Source organism: Balaenoptera musculus, chromosome 8 (genome assembly GCF_009873245.2).
Source record: "Balaenoptera musculus isolate JJ_BM4_2016_0621 chromosome 8, mBalMus1.pri.v3, whole genome shotgun sequence".
Classification (NCBI taxonomy): Eukaryota; Metazoa; Chordata; class Mammalia; order Artiodactyla; family Balaenopteridae; genus Balaenoptera; species Balaenoptera musculus.
This window is the reverse complement of record NC_045792.1, coordinates 58,401,684-58,417,890: the sequence shown is the minus strand read 5'-3', so window position 1 is coordinate 58,417,890 and position 16,207 is coordinate 58,401,684. Positions and strand designations below refer to the sequence as shown.

General features: G+C 57.3%; 1 protein-coding gene across 4 annotated transcripts in view; it reads right to left on the bottom strand.

Annotated features, from left to right (window-relative positions):
• PDE2A (phosphodiesterase 2A) overlaps window positions 1–15,689 on the bottom strand; it is a 64,331-nt gene extending 48,642 nt beyond the window's left edge. For 2 of the 4 annotated variants that reach the window (XM_036861953.1, XM_036861952.1), the window contains exon 1: window positions 15,526–15,689. In XM_036861953.1, coding sequence (XP_036717848.1) covers window positions 15,526–15,645 — 120 coding nt within the window. In that variant the 5' untranslated portion in view covers window positions 15,646–15,689. Of the gene's footprint in view, window positions 1–4,509; window positions 4,572–15,525 lie in introns of all 4 variants that reach the window. The other 2 variants (XM_036861955.1, XM_036861954.1) reach the window with 2 other exon arrangements.
• Between the last annotated feature and the right edge of the window lie 518 nt (window positions 15,690–16,207).

Below are 16,207 nucleotides of genomic sequence, written 5' to 3'. Positions count from 1 at the left end.
CTTCAGCTGCATCTTCTCTGGGTGAAAATCCCTGGTGCTTGAGGCCTCCCCCTTCAGACTAGGCTTCTCTAACGGCAGGACCTGCGTCTGCCCATCTCTGCCTTGTCCTTGGTCAGTCAGGGGTGTGGACAGATGGATGGACAGACAGAGAAACAGGCTGTGGTGGCAGCTGAGACCACCTCCCTGGCCCAAGTTCCTGCACACCCTGGGCCTGTGCAGCCCGACAGGTGGGCCCAGACAGATGGCAGGGCCTCGGGCCCCCAGGGATGCCAGATGCTATGGCCAACTTGTTGTCAGCAGCTCCCTTGGGGCTGTGGGGCATCATGGAGGCCACTTGCTCCTGATGTGCGGAATCCAGGAGGAGGCTGGCACATCTGCCAGTTAGGAGCATTCATTTAAGAATTTTAAATATGAGCCTGGAAAGTGCTGCCTGCAGCAGCCCTTCCAGCCTCGCCCCAATGCTCCCTGCATAGTAACCAGGGCTCCACTCACATGTCAGCCTTCTCCTGTGGAGACCTGGGGGCACCCTTCCCACAAGCCCTTGCACAAGCTGCTCCTCTCACCTACAAAGCCTTTCCCAACCCCCACAGCAATCCTACCGGACAGGACCAGCTGGGCTCCTGCCCCTGCCTATGGCTATCCCACCACGGGGGCCCATTTATTCACCATTGCTGGCCTCAGCCTCACTCCAGACTCTGAGACCAAGCGCTCCTCAGACCAGGACCCAGGGGCGAAGGGGTGTTTGGAGCTGCGTTCTCAGCATGGAGCCAGCCTCCTGCAACACGCCCTGAGTCCTTGTTCCAGGCTCCTCTGTGTTCTTGGTCCCAGTCCTGTGCTGGTCCTTGTTGCCCTCAGGAGGTTCTCTCGGAAGTCGACCATGTGGCTCTATCCAGCTGATCTCTGGTCTCATCAGGGACCTTGACCCCCCCAATCCTTCAAAGTTCCAAGGCTGCCTCCTCCAGGAAGTCTCCAAGACTGCACCCAATACAGCAACTGCCCCCTTCTTAGAACTACTCCAACCGCCCCCCACCCCCCGCCCACAGCCATTCTCATTCCATCAGGAAGCATTTATTGAGCATCTACTATATACCACGTGGGCCCAGGAGAGAAAAAGGGGACTCAGCCTTGGTTCCTACCTGCCAGGTGTTTATAACTATGTGGGAAAGGATATATAGCCATTACAACTATGTGGGAAAGAATAAATAACCACATGGGGTAACAAGTTATCCCACTGTAAGCTCAGGGAAGCTTGGGGTTGTGAGTGCCCAGGAAAAAGGAGAAGCTGACTTGAGCTGGGTGGAGGACGCAATCTGAGAGGACTTCATAGAGGAGGTGGCATCTAATCTGAGGCTTGAAAAGGGAGTAGGTGGAGAAAAAAAGGAAAGGCATTCCAGAGAGAGGGGTCAGTGTGAACAAAGTCAGGGAGGTCAGGAAGAGTGGGTGTCCTGGAAGTGAGCACTGCCATGTCTGGGGGCAAGGGATGGACATGAGGTGGTCCAGCAGGTATGGCTGGCAATGCCATGACAAGGGTGTGGTCTTTCCTTATCCCATGGGCAAGAATAGAGGAGTCAGTGCCAGGCAGAGCATTAGGGTGCTTAGTGTGGATACCAGTACCCTTGTCCATGTCTGCCTCTTCCCCAGCCCCTGCCCCAGCTGGGGCTCCCAAGCCCCCATCTAGGCTCTGAGAGCCAGCACAGAGAGGGCATGGACCCAGAGTGCTCAGCTTACTACTTGAGCTGCCTGAGCCCCGACATCCAGAGAGAGTAATGGCCCTGGCGCTGAAGGATGATTGCAGACTGTGCCTGAAGAGCCCCTCCCCCAAGCCGGCCAGCTGGCACAGGGGCCAGGGAGCCATCCCAAGCCGGTGTGCTGAACAGACGCCCGCTAGGTGGGAATGGGTCCTGGCAGCCCTGCTCTCGTGGCTGTCGTGCTGCCAGTGCCAGGAGAACGTGCTGTACCCACAGAACCTCCATGAACACCAGCCCAGCCCTGCAATGCACCCTGTCTCACAGAGCACAGCTGTCTAGACCTGGCTCCAAGGATCTCACCCTTGAGGGAAGCAGGGAGGGTACCAACTCCCGCCAAGGACCTTCTGTGGGCCAGGCCTGAGGCAGGCGCCTCACGCATACTGTCTTTGTAACTTCTCCCAGCAGCTTTGCTGTGATTATGCCCAATAATAGTGATTATGTCCAATAATGATGAAGCTTCTTATCCCCCTTTGACAGGTGAGGAAACTGATGCCCAGGCTGGTTAAGGGACTGGCCCAAGGTCACACACCTAGGAAGTGGTGAAGCTGGGACTTGAACTCATGCCCATCTGACCCCATGGTCTGTTCACTGGATGATGCCGTCATCTCCCCAGGCTCTGCTCCCTCAGGAGGGCTCCTCATCAGTCTCCCATCCCTCTTCCCTCTTTCCCTCCAATGGTCCCAATAGTTTGAGCAACACCCTAGGGTCCCTATTCTCTCCAGTCCTATCCTTTCTATGTTGCATCAACCTGTCTCTCCCCAGCAGGGCTGAGCGTGGGCCTGGGTACTGGGGAAAGGGTGCTAAGTAAACCCAGAAACAGAGCAGGCTCTGCCCAGAGGCCAGGAAGACACCTGCCATCTTTGTGGTGGGTGTGGGGCTGGGGGGCAGGACGGAGCTAAGAACTGAGGGGCTCAAAGCCCAAGATCCTCAGTATGAGAGAGGGGGCAGCAGGACCCAGGCCAAGGAAAGGCAGAGGGAGCAAATGTGGATGATCTGGGGATGCCTCATGGGGAGGGGGAGAAAGGAAGGGCAGAACTTGAATTTGCAGGGAGCATGGCCAAGGGCCTAGGGAAAGGAGGCTATGAACAGAGGCATAAACAAGAAGCCTGGGCCTTACTCCTTCCCTTGGGACCCAGCTCCCATTGCCCAGGATGGTCTCAGCTTCTCCAAAGCTCTCTCCCCACTCCACTTCCTGGGAGCATGACAAATCCAGTCTTTCCTAGCGGGTGGCAGCAGCTGCTGAGACACTGCTGGCTCCCAGGAACACCATCTGTCCCAGCTCTGTGGGGAGCCCCCGCCCCATGGGGAATGCCGTAACCATAAATAAATTAATAATGACTTTCCTGTTCCCCTCCTCTCTCCCCCTTCCCCAGCGCCCAGCTGCAGGCACACTCTCAGGGCTGGCCTCCATGTCCCAGCAGTGAGCCCACGCTGACCCCACTAGGCACCAGGCCCTGTGTGAGCGTCTTTTGCCATCTCACCCGAGGGCAGGGAGAGAGCGAGGGTTGGGCACGAGACACAGCTCCACTCTCAGCTCTGCCTCCGATTCACTCACTGTGTGACCCCGCTGGGCTTCAGCTTCCCCAAAGTAGACGAATAACAGCCCCTGCCTCCCAGGGAGGTTGTGGGGATTAAACAGGGAAGTGTGTCTAAAGCTCCTGGCCCAGAGGAGGGGCCGATACGGCAACAGCCTCCCCTTCCTCTCAGCCAGGCCCTGGGCACAAAGGAGGCTCATCTGAGGTTTGCTGTTTGGTCCGAGTTCATACACACCCCTCCTCTGTGCCAACCTTCACCACCCCCAGCCCACCCCATTTCTGCTGCTCAAGGCCCCATGGACACTGACGATTCTTATGAGGCCCCCCAAAGGCATGGTCAGGGGCTGGGATGGCACCCCTCATCTCAAAGGAAAGGCACTTGCTGAGCCCTCACCAGGTACCATTTGGAGGGCGGTGGGAGACCCACGAATGAAAAAGGCCCATCCCAGGCAGGGCTCAAGATGCTCACAGTTCAGAGGGGAAGACACACAGAGTCACATAATGGAGAAAACAGGGTGCTAAAGGCACAGACAGCAGAATGCCCCAGCGGCTGATGGCCGGGGCAGGAGAGCTCAGAGGAGGGAGCGTGAGAGGCAGGGAGGGCTTCCTGGAGGAGGGGAGGCTAGAGCTGAGCCCAGAAGGATTTGGGAAGCTGAGGGGGGAAGAGGCCAGCAGCAGTGGTTCTAGGGAGGCAGGAGTGGATGAAGGGGGCACTGCAACCTGCCCGGGCTGCAGAGGGAGCAGGGGGAGGGGGAGCATGGAGAATTCTTAAGCCGAAAAGTGACAAGTTCAGGTTTGTGTGTTAGAAAGATCCTTCTGGCAGCCACATGGAGAATGGGGGCAACTGAAAGCAGACAGCCAGTGGCTGTCCAGGGGAAGGATGACCAGTCCCAGACTGGGGCAGGCAGAGGGAGAGCAGGAGAGGAGTTCAGGAAATACTTAGGGCAGAGAATCAATAGGGAATTGTTGGGTGAGGGTGGGGAGGACAAGGGAGGAGTCATGACACCCAGGTGACTTGGGAGGAGGACGAATCCTCAGGGGGAGGGAACTCTAGGGTGGGAGAGGTGGTCTTGGTGTGGGGTGACCCTAGGCTGGAGGGGGTGGGGCTGGGATTCGGCTCCAGCCTCCCAGTCCTCCCAGGGGTGGGGGCAATGCTCAGACTGACCCCCAGCTTGCGCCCCCCACCCCCCCAAGCCCACCCACTCCTCCCTCCACTGAGCTCTCACCTGCAGTGTGCCGTCTCTACTCCCTGGGGGCACTGGCTCCTGTGCAAGGAGGTCCCGGCTGGCTGCAGAGACAAGAAGGCCAGGGGCTGAGGCCTGCCAGGCCTTCTCCCCTTCTCCCCAGGCTGCCCCTCCCCCAGCCCCTAGCAGACCTGGGGCCTCCTGTCTCCCACAGGTGGCCTCCTCCAGGGAGCCTTGCCTGAGGGCACCCTGCTTCCCATGGCCTCTGGCTCTGGTGTATTCTCAGTCCCCCAACTCTGAGAACAGAGCTAAACTCTTTCCTTAAGCCCGGGGCTCCTCAGGAGTGGAAAACCACATTTTTACTCCTTCTGTGGTCCCCTCCACTTCTGCTTCTCTCCCTTCACTTCCCTTCTCTAAGCCTCAGCTTCCCATCTACAAAATGGGATTTGTAGTGCCCAGCTCACACAGTCACTGGGCTGGGCTCCCAGCTGGGGTTGCTGTGAATCCTAAGTGAATGGGACCATACGTGGGAGTCCTCAGCCCAGTCTGGGCTCCAATCGGACACCCAACCTGCATCCTATAAGTACTATTCCATGGCTTCTCAAGGGCTGGTACACACAGAAGCCACTGCCTCAGGAGCTCCTCATTCTCAGGAGCCCACCACCTGGGTGGCATCCAGAATCCCAGCCGCTCTGGGAGGCACCACCCAGGGGCTGGCTGTCCCTCCCCACCCCCATCCACAAGCATACCCAGGCATCAGACAGGCACAGGCGGCGGGATATTCTGAGCCTGGCTTCATTCCCGTCAGCTGCTGGCCGCTATGCCAGCCTGGTGCGGGCGCGGGGGCTGATTTGATTTGGCAGCTTCGGAAGCGTGTGGTGGGGATGGGGAGGGGGAGGGGGGATGAGACACCCATCCCTGCTAGGAAATAGCCTCAGGCGCTCAGCGAGCTGGGGCAAGGGCACAAGCCAGCATGCGGGGTTGGTTCTGGGTTCCCTGCCTGGTGCCCCTGTCTTCTCACTCAGGCTCTGGACACCTGCCCGTGACTGCTGGAATCTACGGTTTTCCTTAGTGGTGACCATAGGGGTGACAGTAGCTGCACCTAGCGTGTGGATGCTTGTGGCAAGGTGTCTGGTTGTCCCACGTGTCCCTGTGTCCTGTGGGCTTCTCTCTACTCAGCAGTGCCTTCAGCTGGGCCTGAGCGTCGCCCAGGATGCATGGGTCTGGGGGGGATGGGGGACGATGGTCTACACGGGACCATCTCCCAGGGCAACTGTGGCTCCATGGCTGGGCCTTGATGGGGGACTGTCTGCAGCCCAGGGCATGGCAAGGTCGCGCATGCGCCTGAGTCTACTGCAGGGCTTCGTGTGCATTGGCTCGCCCAGTTCCTTCCCTCTGTGCGATGACCCCACTAACCCAGCAATGTCCGGCAGAGGAAATGACGCGGACCAAGATAAGTGCCTGACCTCAGGGCCCATCCCTTTTGTCTGAAAGCCTAAGCCTTCTTTACTTAACCCTGGCCTCCAATGGTCCACCCACCACCACCAAATTGCCCCAGGACAGCCCCTTCCCCTGCCCCTGAGAAGCAGTGCTAGTCTCACTTGATTCTCACTGCCCCCCAGGCTCTCCACCACTCCCTGAAGAGGCTCCTGCCCCACGCCCTCTGGGTCCCCATCACCCACTTCAAGAACAGGGAAGGTGGACAGGATGAGTGGGGTCTTGGCTAGGCATTCACAGCACCTCCATAATCCCGCCCCAGCCTCAGCGTTTACCACCCGCCTGCCTACCCCATACTCAGAGCAGCTCACCCCTCCCAGAGGCCCCAAGAATCTACACCACTCTGTTAATACGCTGCTGGTACCATGGGGACCTGGACTCCACAGCTTCCAATTAGAGAGCTGCTGCTGGAGGTCAGGGGCTCTGATGCTCTGATCTCTGCACTGAAAGGGCAGGGGGTGGCGTGTCAGACCAGGACCCTAGTCCTAAGAGGTCCACAGGCCAGGACTGTGCCCCAGACACCAGCCAGGAGGTCAGGGTAGGGTGGAGCCTACTTTGGGAAAGACGCAATGTCTCATCTGTCACCGCCTCCCCATTGTCCCACTGTCCTCTGGGGACCTCAGGACTCTCCCCACCCAGCCACAGGAAGCTAAGCCCCTCCTGAGACAGAAGGAGGGAACACTGAAGGAGGGGCTCCAGGACCAGAGAGAGACTCAGCCGTGCCCTTGCGATCACAGAGGAGGAATCTAGGCTCAACAGGGCTCAGTTGTCACAAAGGGGCTGGTGGGATGGAGACTCTGCAGAGAGGTCCTGGGGGGCTTCCTGGAGGAGGTGTGTGGTACCTCACAGGAAGAGAACACTAGGTTCCAGGACAGCTTCCTAACTACGTGGTATAGGTTTGTACCTGGGACCTGTATGTAGTTGCAAGTGTCTTTGTGTCCATGTGTGCATGGGTGTGCATCCCAGTCATGGAGTCCCCAGCTCTGGTCTGTGTCCCAAGGGCAGGGTCTGCCTGAGGTAGGGGTCAGCCAGGCAGCAGAGAAGAAGACAAAGAAAAAGAAGGGAGAACAGCTCAGGGCTGAGGAGAGAAGCCTGTCGGGTTGGTCATGACACAGTCAGTCCTCAAACCCTAGATGCCTGATGCCAAGACAGGGTGCTTCCGTGACCTGGGCTCTGCCACAGCCTACTGTGCAACTTTGGACAGGACCTTCCCCTCTCTGAGCTACTGTCTTCATCTGAAGAATAAAAGGAATGGACTTGATGACCTCCTAGGGCCCTTACAAGTCTAACAATCTTTTGGAGAGACTGACACACAAAGACAGCCAGAGATGGAACCTTATAGAGATGGGGAGAGAGCCCAAAAGGAAGAAGAGACGAGAGCGAGGGGTGGGATGGCAGGAGGACGAGAGAGGAGAACCCCAGGGAGGCCCATCGTGGGTCAGGGAGCTGGGGAGGGGTTCCCTGCTGGGGACCCTGTCCTCAGGGCCAAGACAGGACGTGGTAGACAATGCAGCCTTGAGCATGACAGGGAGCAGTTGTCACCACCCCACCTGTCTCCTGGTCTGTGGGAGGAGAAAGATGGTGGGTAACAGACAAATGTTCTGCCCCCCTGACCTGAGTCCTGCCTCCACTCCAGCTCTCCAGGTGTTCCAGGGGAAAGGGGGGAGCTGCAGGCAAAGGGGAGCTCCCAGGACTGGGAATCAGGAAGCCGTGTTTCAGGCCCTGCTGCGCTGTGGGATCGGGGCCAACTCCCAGCCTCCATCACTTGATCTGTGAACCCAGCAGGCTGGGTCTTGCACAGCAGTACTGGGTTCTGAGGGACCCAGCCAGGGCGGGCTCTCTAGAGGGCTGAGATCCTTCTCTCCTGCCTGGAGGTTCTTTCCCCACCTCTGATGTGGGTGCTGAGACTGTGCACAATCCAAGAGGCAGCAAGCCGCTGGACAAAGGAGCTGGCCTTGTGCTGGGCGGGAGGCCTGTGCTACAAGGGAGCCCCCATCGGTCATCAGCCCTCCAGGCCCCCTGGCCTGGGACCTCCCTTCCGTAAGCCCTTCTCACAGCCACCCCCAGGGCACAAGCAGGGTCCTCCCTCCTTGGCCTGCGCTCAAGGGGTGCCGATGGGCCCCTAGCCGATGTCCACACTGCCCCTCTGGCTGCCTGGCCTCTGCCCTAGGCGGAGGCCCTTTGTACTTGGGCCCTCACAGGCAGGGCTTCGTGCATTCCCGTGTCTGTGTCCAGGAAGTGTTCATGTCCTGTTTTCCCCCTCAGGCCGAGGCTGCCAGGGAAGGAGAGGGTGGGGGTAAGCAGGCCTCTCCTTCCTCCACTGTGGTCATTTCTCCCAGAGGCTTTAGGGGCTGGAAGGAAAGGGTACTCCTCTCTCTGCCATAGTCTGAAATGACTGAAGATTGGAGGCAGAGGGATGAAGGAAATGACCCCTTACCCTGAAAGCTTAGGGAGTGGTGGATCTTGCACACGCACGCACACCAGTTCTGCTGTGGCAGGAGAAACTATCTGTGCAACCCAGGTTGAGACGGTCTCCTTCCCCACTGACACCAAGCCAGCCCCTCCTCCCCTCCCTCCCTGGGGGTGGGGGCCACCCCGCCGCCCCCAAGCTGTCTCCATTGCTTTTTGCTATGTTTTTAATAACTGAACATCGACATTAACAAGGCAGGTGGTTGCAGCTCTTCCCAGCAACCCCATTTAGAATCATTGAATCATCAAATCATCAAATCCTAGAATCCTGGAATCACAGAACGTCTGCTTCTTCGGCTCCTAGAGTCTCAGCAACTTAAAGTCACAGAATGTCGGAATCACACAACCACGCATCCACACAGCCCTGGCCGGGAGCTGAAAGTCATGGAAGGCTGGAACCCCACAAACTGACAATGCCAGATTCTCCAGAGAGCTCATCCACCGCAACTTCCTCCTTTTACAGGTGAGAAAATGCAGCCCAGAAAGTGGCCTTATGCAAGATCACTGGACAGTAGGAGCCAAGCAATGCCCAGATCCGAGATTGCAAGATGGGACCTCAGTAACCCAGTCTTCCGGAAATGGCGCAACTTTTACTTTCGGGAATACAGATATTCAAGCTGGAGTGATGCTGCTCTTTTAGCTTTGCTCATTTCTCCTCCCTCCCAACCTCACCCCCACTGGGCCCTGCAGCTGGCACTTCATCTCTCCACCCCTCTTACCCTTGGTTCCTGCAACTCCCTCACCTTTCCCCCTCCCTGGGTCTGTACTCAGGCCCCTCAAATAAACACAACAATAGATGGGTGAAGTTCGAGGGGTCAAGTCCCTCAGGGTGGAGGACAAGAAAAGCAAAATGCCTGCCCCCTGAAGCTACCAGCCAGAGAGCAGGCTCCCCAGAGGAGGTGCCCTGAACAAGAGACCAGAACGTCCTGGACCCCCTGGGGGTCCAGCCGCACCAGAAGCAGCAGCTTCAAGGAAGCTGGAATCAAAGAGGAGGGAAGCAGTGAAGGCTTACCGCTGATATTAAACCATCAGGGATGTATGTTTAGCGTTTTCATAAATTTACATTTTAACTCGTTTTGGAATGTACTCATACATTTTTGAATTTGAATTTTATTAAATATTATATTTTACAGATTGTTTTAATTTTTGAATTCTGAACGCTCTTCGCCCAGGGCAGATCCCACATCCCCACGCTACAGACAAGGACGCAGCAGCCCCCAGTGGGATCCAGGTCCCCTGGTTTCTGTTTAGCCTCAAAGCTCCTGACCTGGGACGCCGTTCTGAGACCTTCTGCTCCTTAGAGGGCCCTGACCCAGGCCCAGGCATGTGCCCTCAAACCCTGTTTTCCCTCATGTGGCCACCCAGACCCCGGGGTGGCGCTCTCTCTCCCTTCACCTCTACAGCTGACCGGCTCCCTCCTCTACCTCTGCCCCCTCTGTCCCCTCCCCTCCAACTTTGGCTTTTCCCTGTTCAGCCTCATCATCCCATGTCTGAACCACACTGCCTCAGCCTCCTGCCTCACTCCTTCTATGTGCTCCCCACCCCATGGCCCAGGGAGCTTCATAACACGCAGGTCTGAACAGTCCCTGGCCTGCTTTCATCTCTTCCCCTAGTGCCCAGTTCCCTCTGGAGAAAGTCCAAATTCCTTGACATGGCACAAAAGTCCTGCACAATTTGGCCCCTGCCAGCCTCACTAGCTTCGTCTCCTATGCTATACACACACACACACACACACACACACACACCAATTCCATCACTCAGCCGCCCTGGCTGTCCAGCACCCAGCTCCATGGAATGCTTCCCTCCCTCTGTCTGTCACCAGCAAGCCTTCACATTCGCCATTCTCTCCTTCTCTCTGTCCAGAACTTTCTCCTGGCTCATTCCTCAGCTCTCACTTTAAATGTTTCCTCCTGGAAGCTTCCCAACTTGCCCTCCCTCCCATCCTGGGCTGAATTCGGGGCCCCTGCTCTGTCCCACCATGGCCCCCAAGTTTCTCCCCATCGCTGCCTTCCCCCCACACAATCTACCAGCATCAATCTTTGTCTGTGCCCCTCCGCCACCCTATCACCTGTCCACCCTTGGCCCTGGTGCCTGGGTCTGCCTACCTGCCAAGAGGCAGACGCTTTGTTGCTCAGACTTGGCAGAATGTGTGGCCGAAATTTAAGGCCCCCACCATGCTCTCTCTACCTACCCTCTCTGCTGAGCACAGAGTAGGTGCTCACTAACTGTCTACCTATTAAGGCCTGGCAGTACACAGTGTGTGGCACGGACAGGGAGGGCTGGGGTGCTCAGAGGAAGTGAGAGTCCCTGGGCTGGGCTGGGGACTTCCTGGAGGAAGCATTTGGGATGATCCTCCACATGTCAGTCCTAACACAGCAATTGAGGACAGGCCACAGGAAGTCCCCAGCCAGCCTTAGGGCCATCAGGGCAAACCATCAGAGTGGGACCAGAGTCTGCAATGAGGGAGATTCAGTGACCAGAGCCCAGGACAGGGCCACTGGAGGGGCTGGTGGTGCATTAGGGGAAGACTTCCTGGAGGAGGGGCTACTTCTGGCTGGTTTGGGGCAGGGGAGACGGTGGAGATGAAGCAGGTTGGAGACAGAGATGTGAAAGAGAAAGCTCTGTTCCTTCTTGTCCTTTACCCCTTAAAGGAAAGGGAGGTGGGATTCGGATGGGCAAGAGGAAAGAAAGAAGGCCAAGGCGGCATGGAGATAACATCAGTGCTGACACCATGGCCAGGGTGGGTATGGGTGGCTGGGGCTGGCAGGGAGCAGGTTCCCAGCTGTGGTTGGGAAACGTTTCCTGTCTCCTTGCCAGGGGTGTCATTAATAATCATTTACCCGCCACAGGCAGCACGGAGGCTAGCCAGGGAGCAGCATGGAGCTGGGGCCGGAGCCCAGCCTGGCAGCCAGGAGAGCTGTATTCTAGGACCAGTCCTGCCACCTTGCTGTGAAACCAGGACAAGTCACCTGGCCTCTCTTGGTCTCTGGTAACGCTGGTCAAAGGAGGGTCTTAAGAGGAGGCTCCCTAAAGATCTCCCTGCTCTGGGCCTCAGTTTCCCTAGATGGCAGCAGGGCTGCCACCCCTACAGGGGGATAGGGACCTCTGATGATCAATATGAGCATCTATGTTGAGCCCAACTCAGGACACATGGGATGGGCAGACCCAGCCCAGCCTCTCAAGAGCTCGAATTCTGGCAGGAGCCAGACCCCAACACCATGGGATGCATGCCTGGAGCATATCATGTGCATGTCAGGCTGCGGGAAACAGAAGGGAGGGCCGTCTGCCCAAGGCCTGAGGGGCTGACAGTGTGGCTGGGCCACGAAGATGGGGTTTCTTAGACACAGAAAATGGGACCCCCATGAGGCTTATTTAGTCACTGCTATGACTGCAGCACTTAACACTGTGCCTGCCTGGTGCATAGCAGGTGCTCAATAAATGCTTTCAGACAACAGAATGAGCTCCTGTTAAAGGAGACATTTGTGAAAGGAGCTTGGAATTTGGAAAGAGCTGCCTAAACGGTGATGATGAAGATGATGACAATGATGATTCTGCCCAAAGACAACAGGATGGGAAAAGGTTGGACATGAAAGCTTGAGAAGGTAGGAGGCCCAGGGATGGCCATCCAAAACCAGACAGTATTGCTTGGGAATGATCAACAGCCTTCAAGATTCCTTCTTCCAGTTGGGCTAGAATTTTCCTCAGCCTCAGGCCACATTTCTCTGCCCATCCAACACCCCCTTCAAGGCTCAGCTCAAGCCCACTCACTTCAGAGAACCTTCTGGAATGTGGTGCTGAGGCATTGGCCCCGAGCCCCTTCCCCTGACTGACTGTGATGGTTTCTGTGCCTTCCAACCACAAGGAGTCCTGGCCTTTCATGTTCTCGAGTCCTTGTTGGCAGGCTGTCCACTAAGGTCTCCCCATAGCTTTCTCTGGAGGGTATGACCTGGATCCTCCTACTGGGTCGATCAGACTAGAGGGTCCCCAAAGGTGTGATCTGGCTTCATTTTTCAGAAAAAGGTCTCTGTGAGGAAAGGAACTATCCCCCCATCAGATATGGGGTCAACAAGTGGAGATAGATTGAGGTCTTCCTGGTTGCCTCCCAGCCCAGTGACCCTCTCTGGGCGCCACACAGAGAAGGGAAGAGGACCGGGCAGCATGCAGAAGGGGGCACTTGGCTTCTCAGCACCCCGGAGATGACAGAAGGAAGGGCACTGGGCCACACTTGGGACTAAGACATCATGGTTGGCAAACTTGCCTAACTCCCAGCCCAGCCCCAGCTGCTCTTGCGCCGAGGAGGCGCCACCGGGGATACCACCCAGGCCTCAGCGCCTGTGCCTGGACCCCCACCCTCTGCGGAGAACCATGAGGTGGTAGTAAACACAGTGAGCCCGAGACACGTGCATCCTCTCTCCGCCCCTTCCAATCCCGGCCCAAAACATGAGACAGGCTAAGAGGAAAAGAACAAAGGTTCCAGGACCTCCACGTCGCCCGCCGCCCGCCTGTCCAGCGCCTGTTCAGCCGGAAATCCAAGACAAAGGCCTTGGTGAAAGCGAGGAGGATGAAGGGCAAAGGGTAGAGGCAGCCTGGCTTGGGCATCTCAGGGGACCTAACTGGGAGGGAAGCGAGAACAGGATGGCAGCCAAGCTTTCCCTGCACACACACGTCACTCCACAAACATTTATGGGACACCTGCTGTATTCTACACACCCGAACGTCACATACCTCATTCCTCACCCCACACACCTTATACACCCACTCCCTCACCCCCTGCAGCACCTTCCACAGCCCTCCACCCCCCCTCCCTCCACACATACCCTAGCTAACTGGATACCCTTCACACGTAAACAGCTCACAGGGAGAGAAGATCACATAATCCACGTGTCACACCGAAAAGCCAGCCAGCTCACACACCCACACTTCATGCCACACTCACACTCAACCTCCCACGCGCACCTCACACACCTGACACTCACCTCTCCAAGCACAGACACACAGTTCCAATTAAATTCAATACACACACATCACCTAGGCATAGAGACACACCCTGCATAGATAATGTGCACACCTAATGTCACACCAAAATGTCAAATGTTTGTGGGCACACACAGCTCCTTAGCACAGACAGTCCTGCCTGCACACTGCCTCCTCCCCACATGCACTTGGGCACGCACACACACACACATACACACACACACACACACACGTAGTCAACAAGTTCTTGCCTTGGCCCCCTGGACCCTGGCTGCTGCACACTTCCTACCCAGAGCTGTACAAACAGTCATCACACAGACACATGACACTCAAACACCAACACACACGTCCCAATATATTTCCCGAGCAACTCCAGGATGTAACTCGGTGACTCGAAGCCAGTCACCTAGGCTGCAAACGCACTCAGACACAGCTCTCCCACCCCAACTCCCCTCTACCAAGACATCCAATGAAACCTTTCATCAGACCCCTCCAGTGGCTCTTCCTGGTTACACACAACAGTCCATAACACACACAAATACACACACAATCCCCCATATAAGCTGCCCCTACAACTACTCCACCCCACGATGACACATAACCACATACACATAAGTTCCCCTCACACACAACAGTCATACATACATCTACCACTCCACACTCACAACTCGGCCTCCCTAGCTGCACACGCCATGCAACGCCATTACACTCACAGTCCTCACACTCATCATAAGCCCCCCCAGATTCCCCCAAATAATCCCACTGCTGATGACACACACAATACTACATGACACAACACACATGATCACACACAAGGCACACCCAACACACACAACCCAGCTCATCCTACTCAAACACATACCACCCAGACTCGCCCAGCCCTGGACACCTCCCACCACAGGTGACTGACACCAGGTTGCAGGCTATTCCTCCCCTCCCTCATCCCAAGCCCCCGGCTTCCCAAGTCCAGTTCAGCAGGGATGAGGGGGTTTATAAGTTATGAACCCCAGTGCCTCACTGCACAATCCCCACCCACCTTAAATCCCTTGGTACCGCCCAAGGGCTGCTTGCTCCATGTTTAGCCCCTTCCACCAGCACCCACACCATGCCATGCCTGACAACAGGGGGGGGGTAGAGGTCCTGGGGACACCAGCGTGGCATTCTGAGCCTGTCCCCTCACCACCCCAAAGTAGAGGCTGATATAAGGGGAAGGATGACCACAGGGAAAGGCCCTAGAACAAAGACAGAAACCTAGAGAAATTGGGGGAGTGATGGGCAGACTGAGAGAGGCGGGCACGTGGGCAAAAGAGACCAAACAAGAAAGAAATAGAGGAGCAGAGGGGGAAGATGCCCAGAAAGACTCAGAGAAGCCGGAGGAGAAACTGGGGCCACCATACCCAGAGAGAAACAAGAGGAGAGGGTGAGACAAGCCGGAAAAGACTAGGATCTTCTATACAGGAGGGAGGAGGGAAAGCAGGAAGAGGGTGGGAGGGGGATCCTGCAGAGAAGGAGAGACAAACTGTAATGGAAAGAGGCATTTGGACCCTGGGTGGGGTCTGGTGTGAGGACTGAAGTCCAGGTGTTTGAGTGGGAATCTGGGTGAGGGCACAGATGAGGCCTGTGGAGTAGGGGTTCAGGGGCTTGAGATGAGGCCCCAGCTCTGAGGTGGGGTCCTGGTTGAGAGTCGGGGGTTCAGGTGTTCTGGGTGTGCCTGGAGTCTGATAAATATATTGGGGGTCCAGGGGTATGGGCAGGGGTCCTCTACTAATCTGGGAGGCAGGGGGTTCCAGGCTCAAACAGAACTCTTGGGTGTGGACAGGGGTCCCATTGTGGATTGGGAGTTCAGTGCTTGGGGGTGGAGTCCCAGATCTGAAGAGGGTTCAGAGTCTGGCGTGAGGTTTTGAACTGTGAGCTGAGGACTCAATGTCTCTGGGTATGGGCTGCAGTCCCAGCACAGAAGTGGGATTTTCAGCTAGGGGAGGGGTCCCCACCCTAGGAGGGTTCAGGGACGGGGTAGACCATGGGACCGGCGACAGCACGCTCCGCGGAGGACCCGGCTGGGCGCTCACCCAACACCCCGTTCCCCTCGTGCCCAGAGCCGGCGGGGGGGGGCCCTACCTGCAGGCTGTCGGCGCATGGCTGCGGCGGCGGCGGCTCGTCCGGCTTGAGGAAGACCTGCTGGCCCCGCCTGAGGAATTGGACAACAGCGATGAGGATGTGGTGCAGCACCAGGACCATGCTCACAGCCGCCCGCCCGCCCGCCGGCCTGGCCGCTGCGCTTGGCCAGGGCGTCCGCGACAGCTTCGCCTGGTCCGCGCGAGTGTCCGCCCTGGCCCCGCCCCGAACCGCCCACTTCCCGCCCCCCGACCGCCCCGGCCCCGCCCACCTTCCGCAACCGTGGACAGCACCTCTTAGCTCGTCCAATCTTCCCACCCCCACCAGGGCCCCCCACCAGCTCTCACTTCCCTTATCTCTCCGCTCTCAAGATTCTTCCAGCTTGTGCGCTATTAGGATCCCCCGCCTGATAGCCGGCTCTCAGCCTTCGCTCCCTTCTCTTGCCCCTTCGCCACTCCTTTCACTACCTCTCAAGGGTCGCCTCTCTGAGCCTCTCTCCTGATCACATCCTCTCCCTCCACCACTTACTTATAAAGTCCTGAAGCCAGGCTACAGTCCCAAGGCAGAGACCAGCGCAGTGAGGGGGCGGGGGGGGGGGGCGGTCCGGAGGGGGAGATAGAGGGGAAGGGACCACTGGCACGAACAAGGAGCCCTGGGCTTGCTCTTCTTCCAGGAAAAAGGGGGG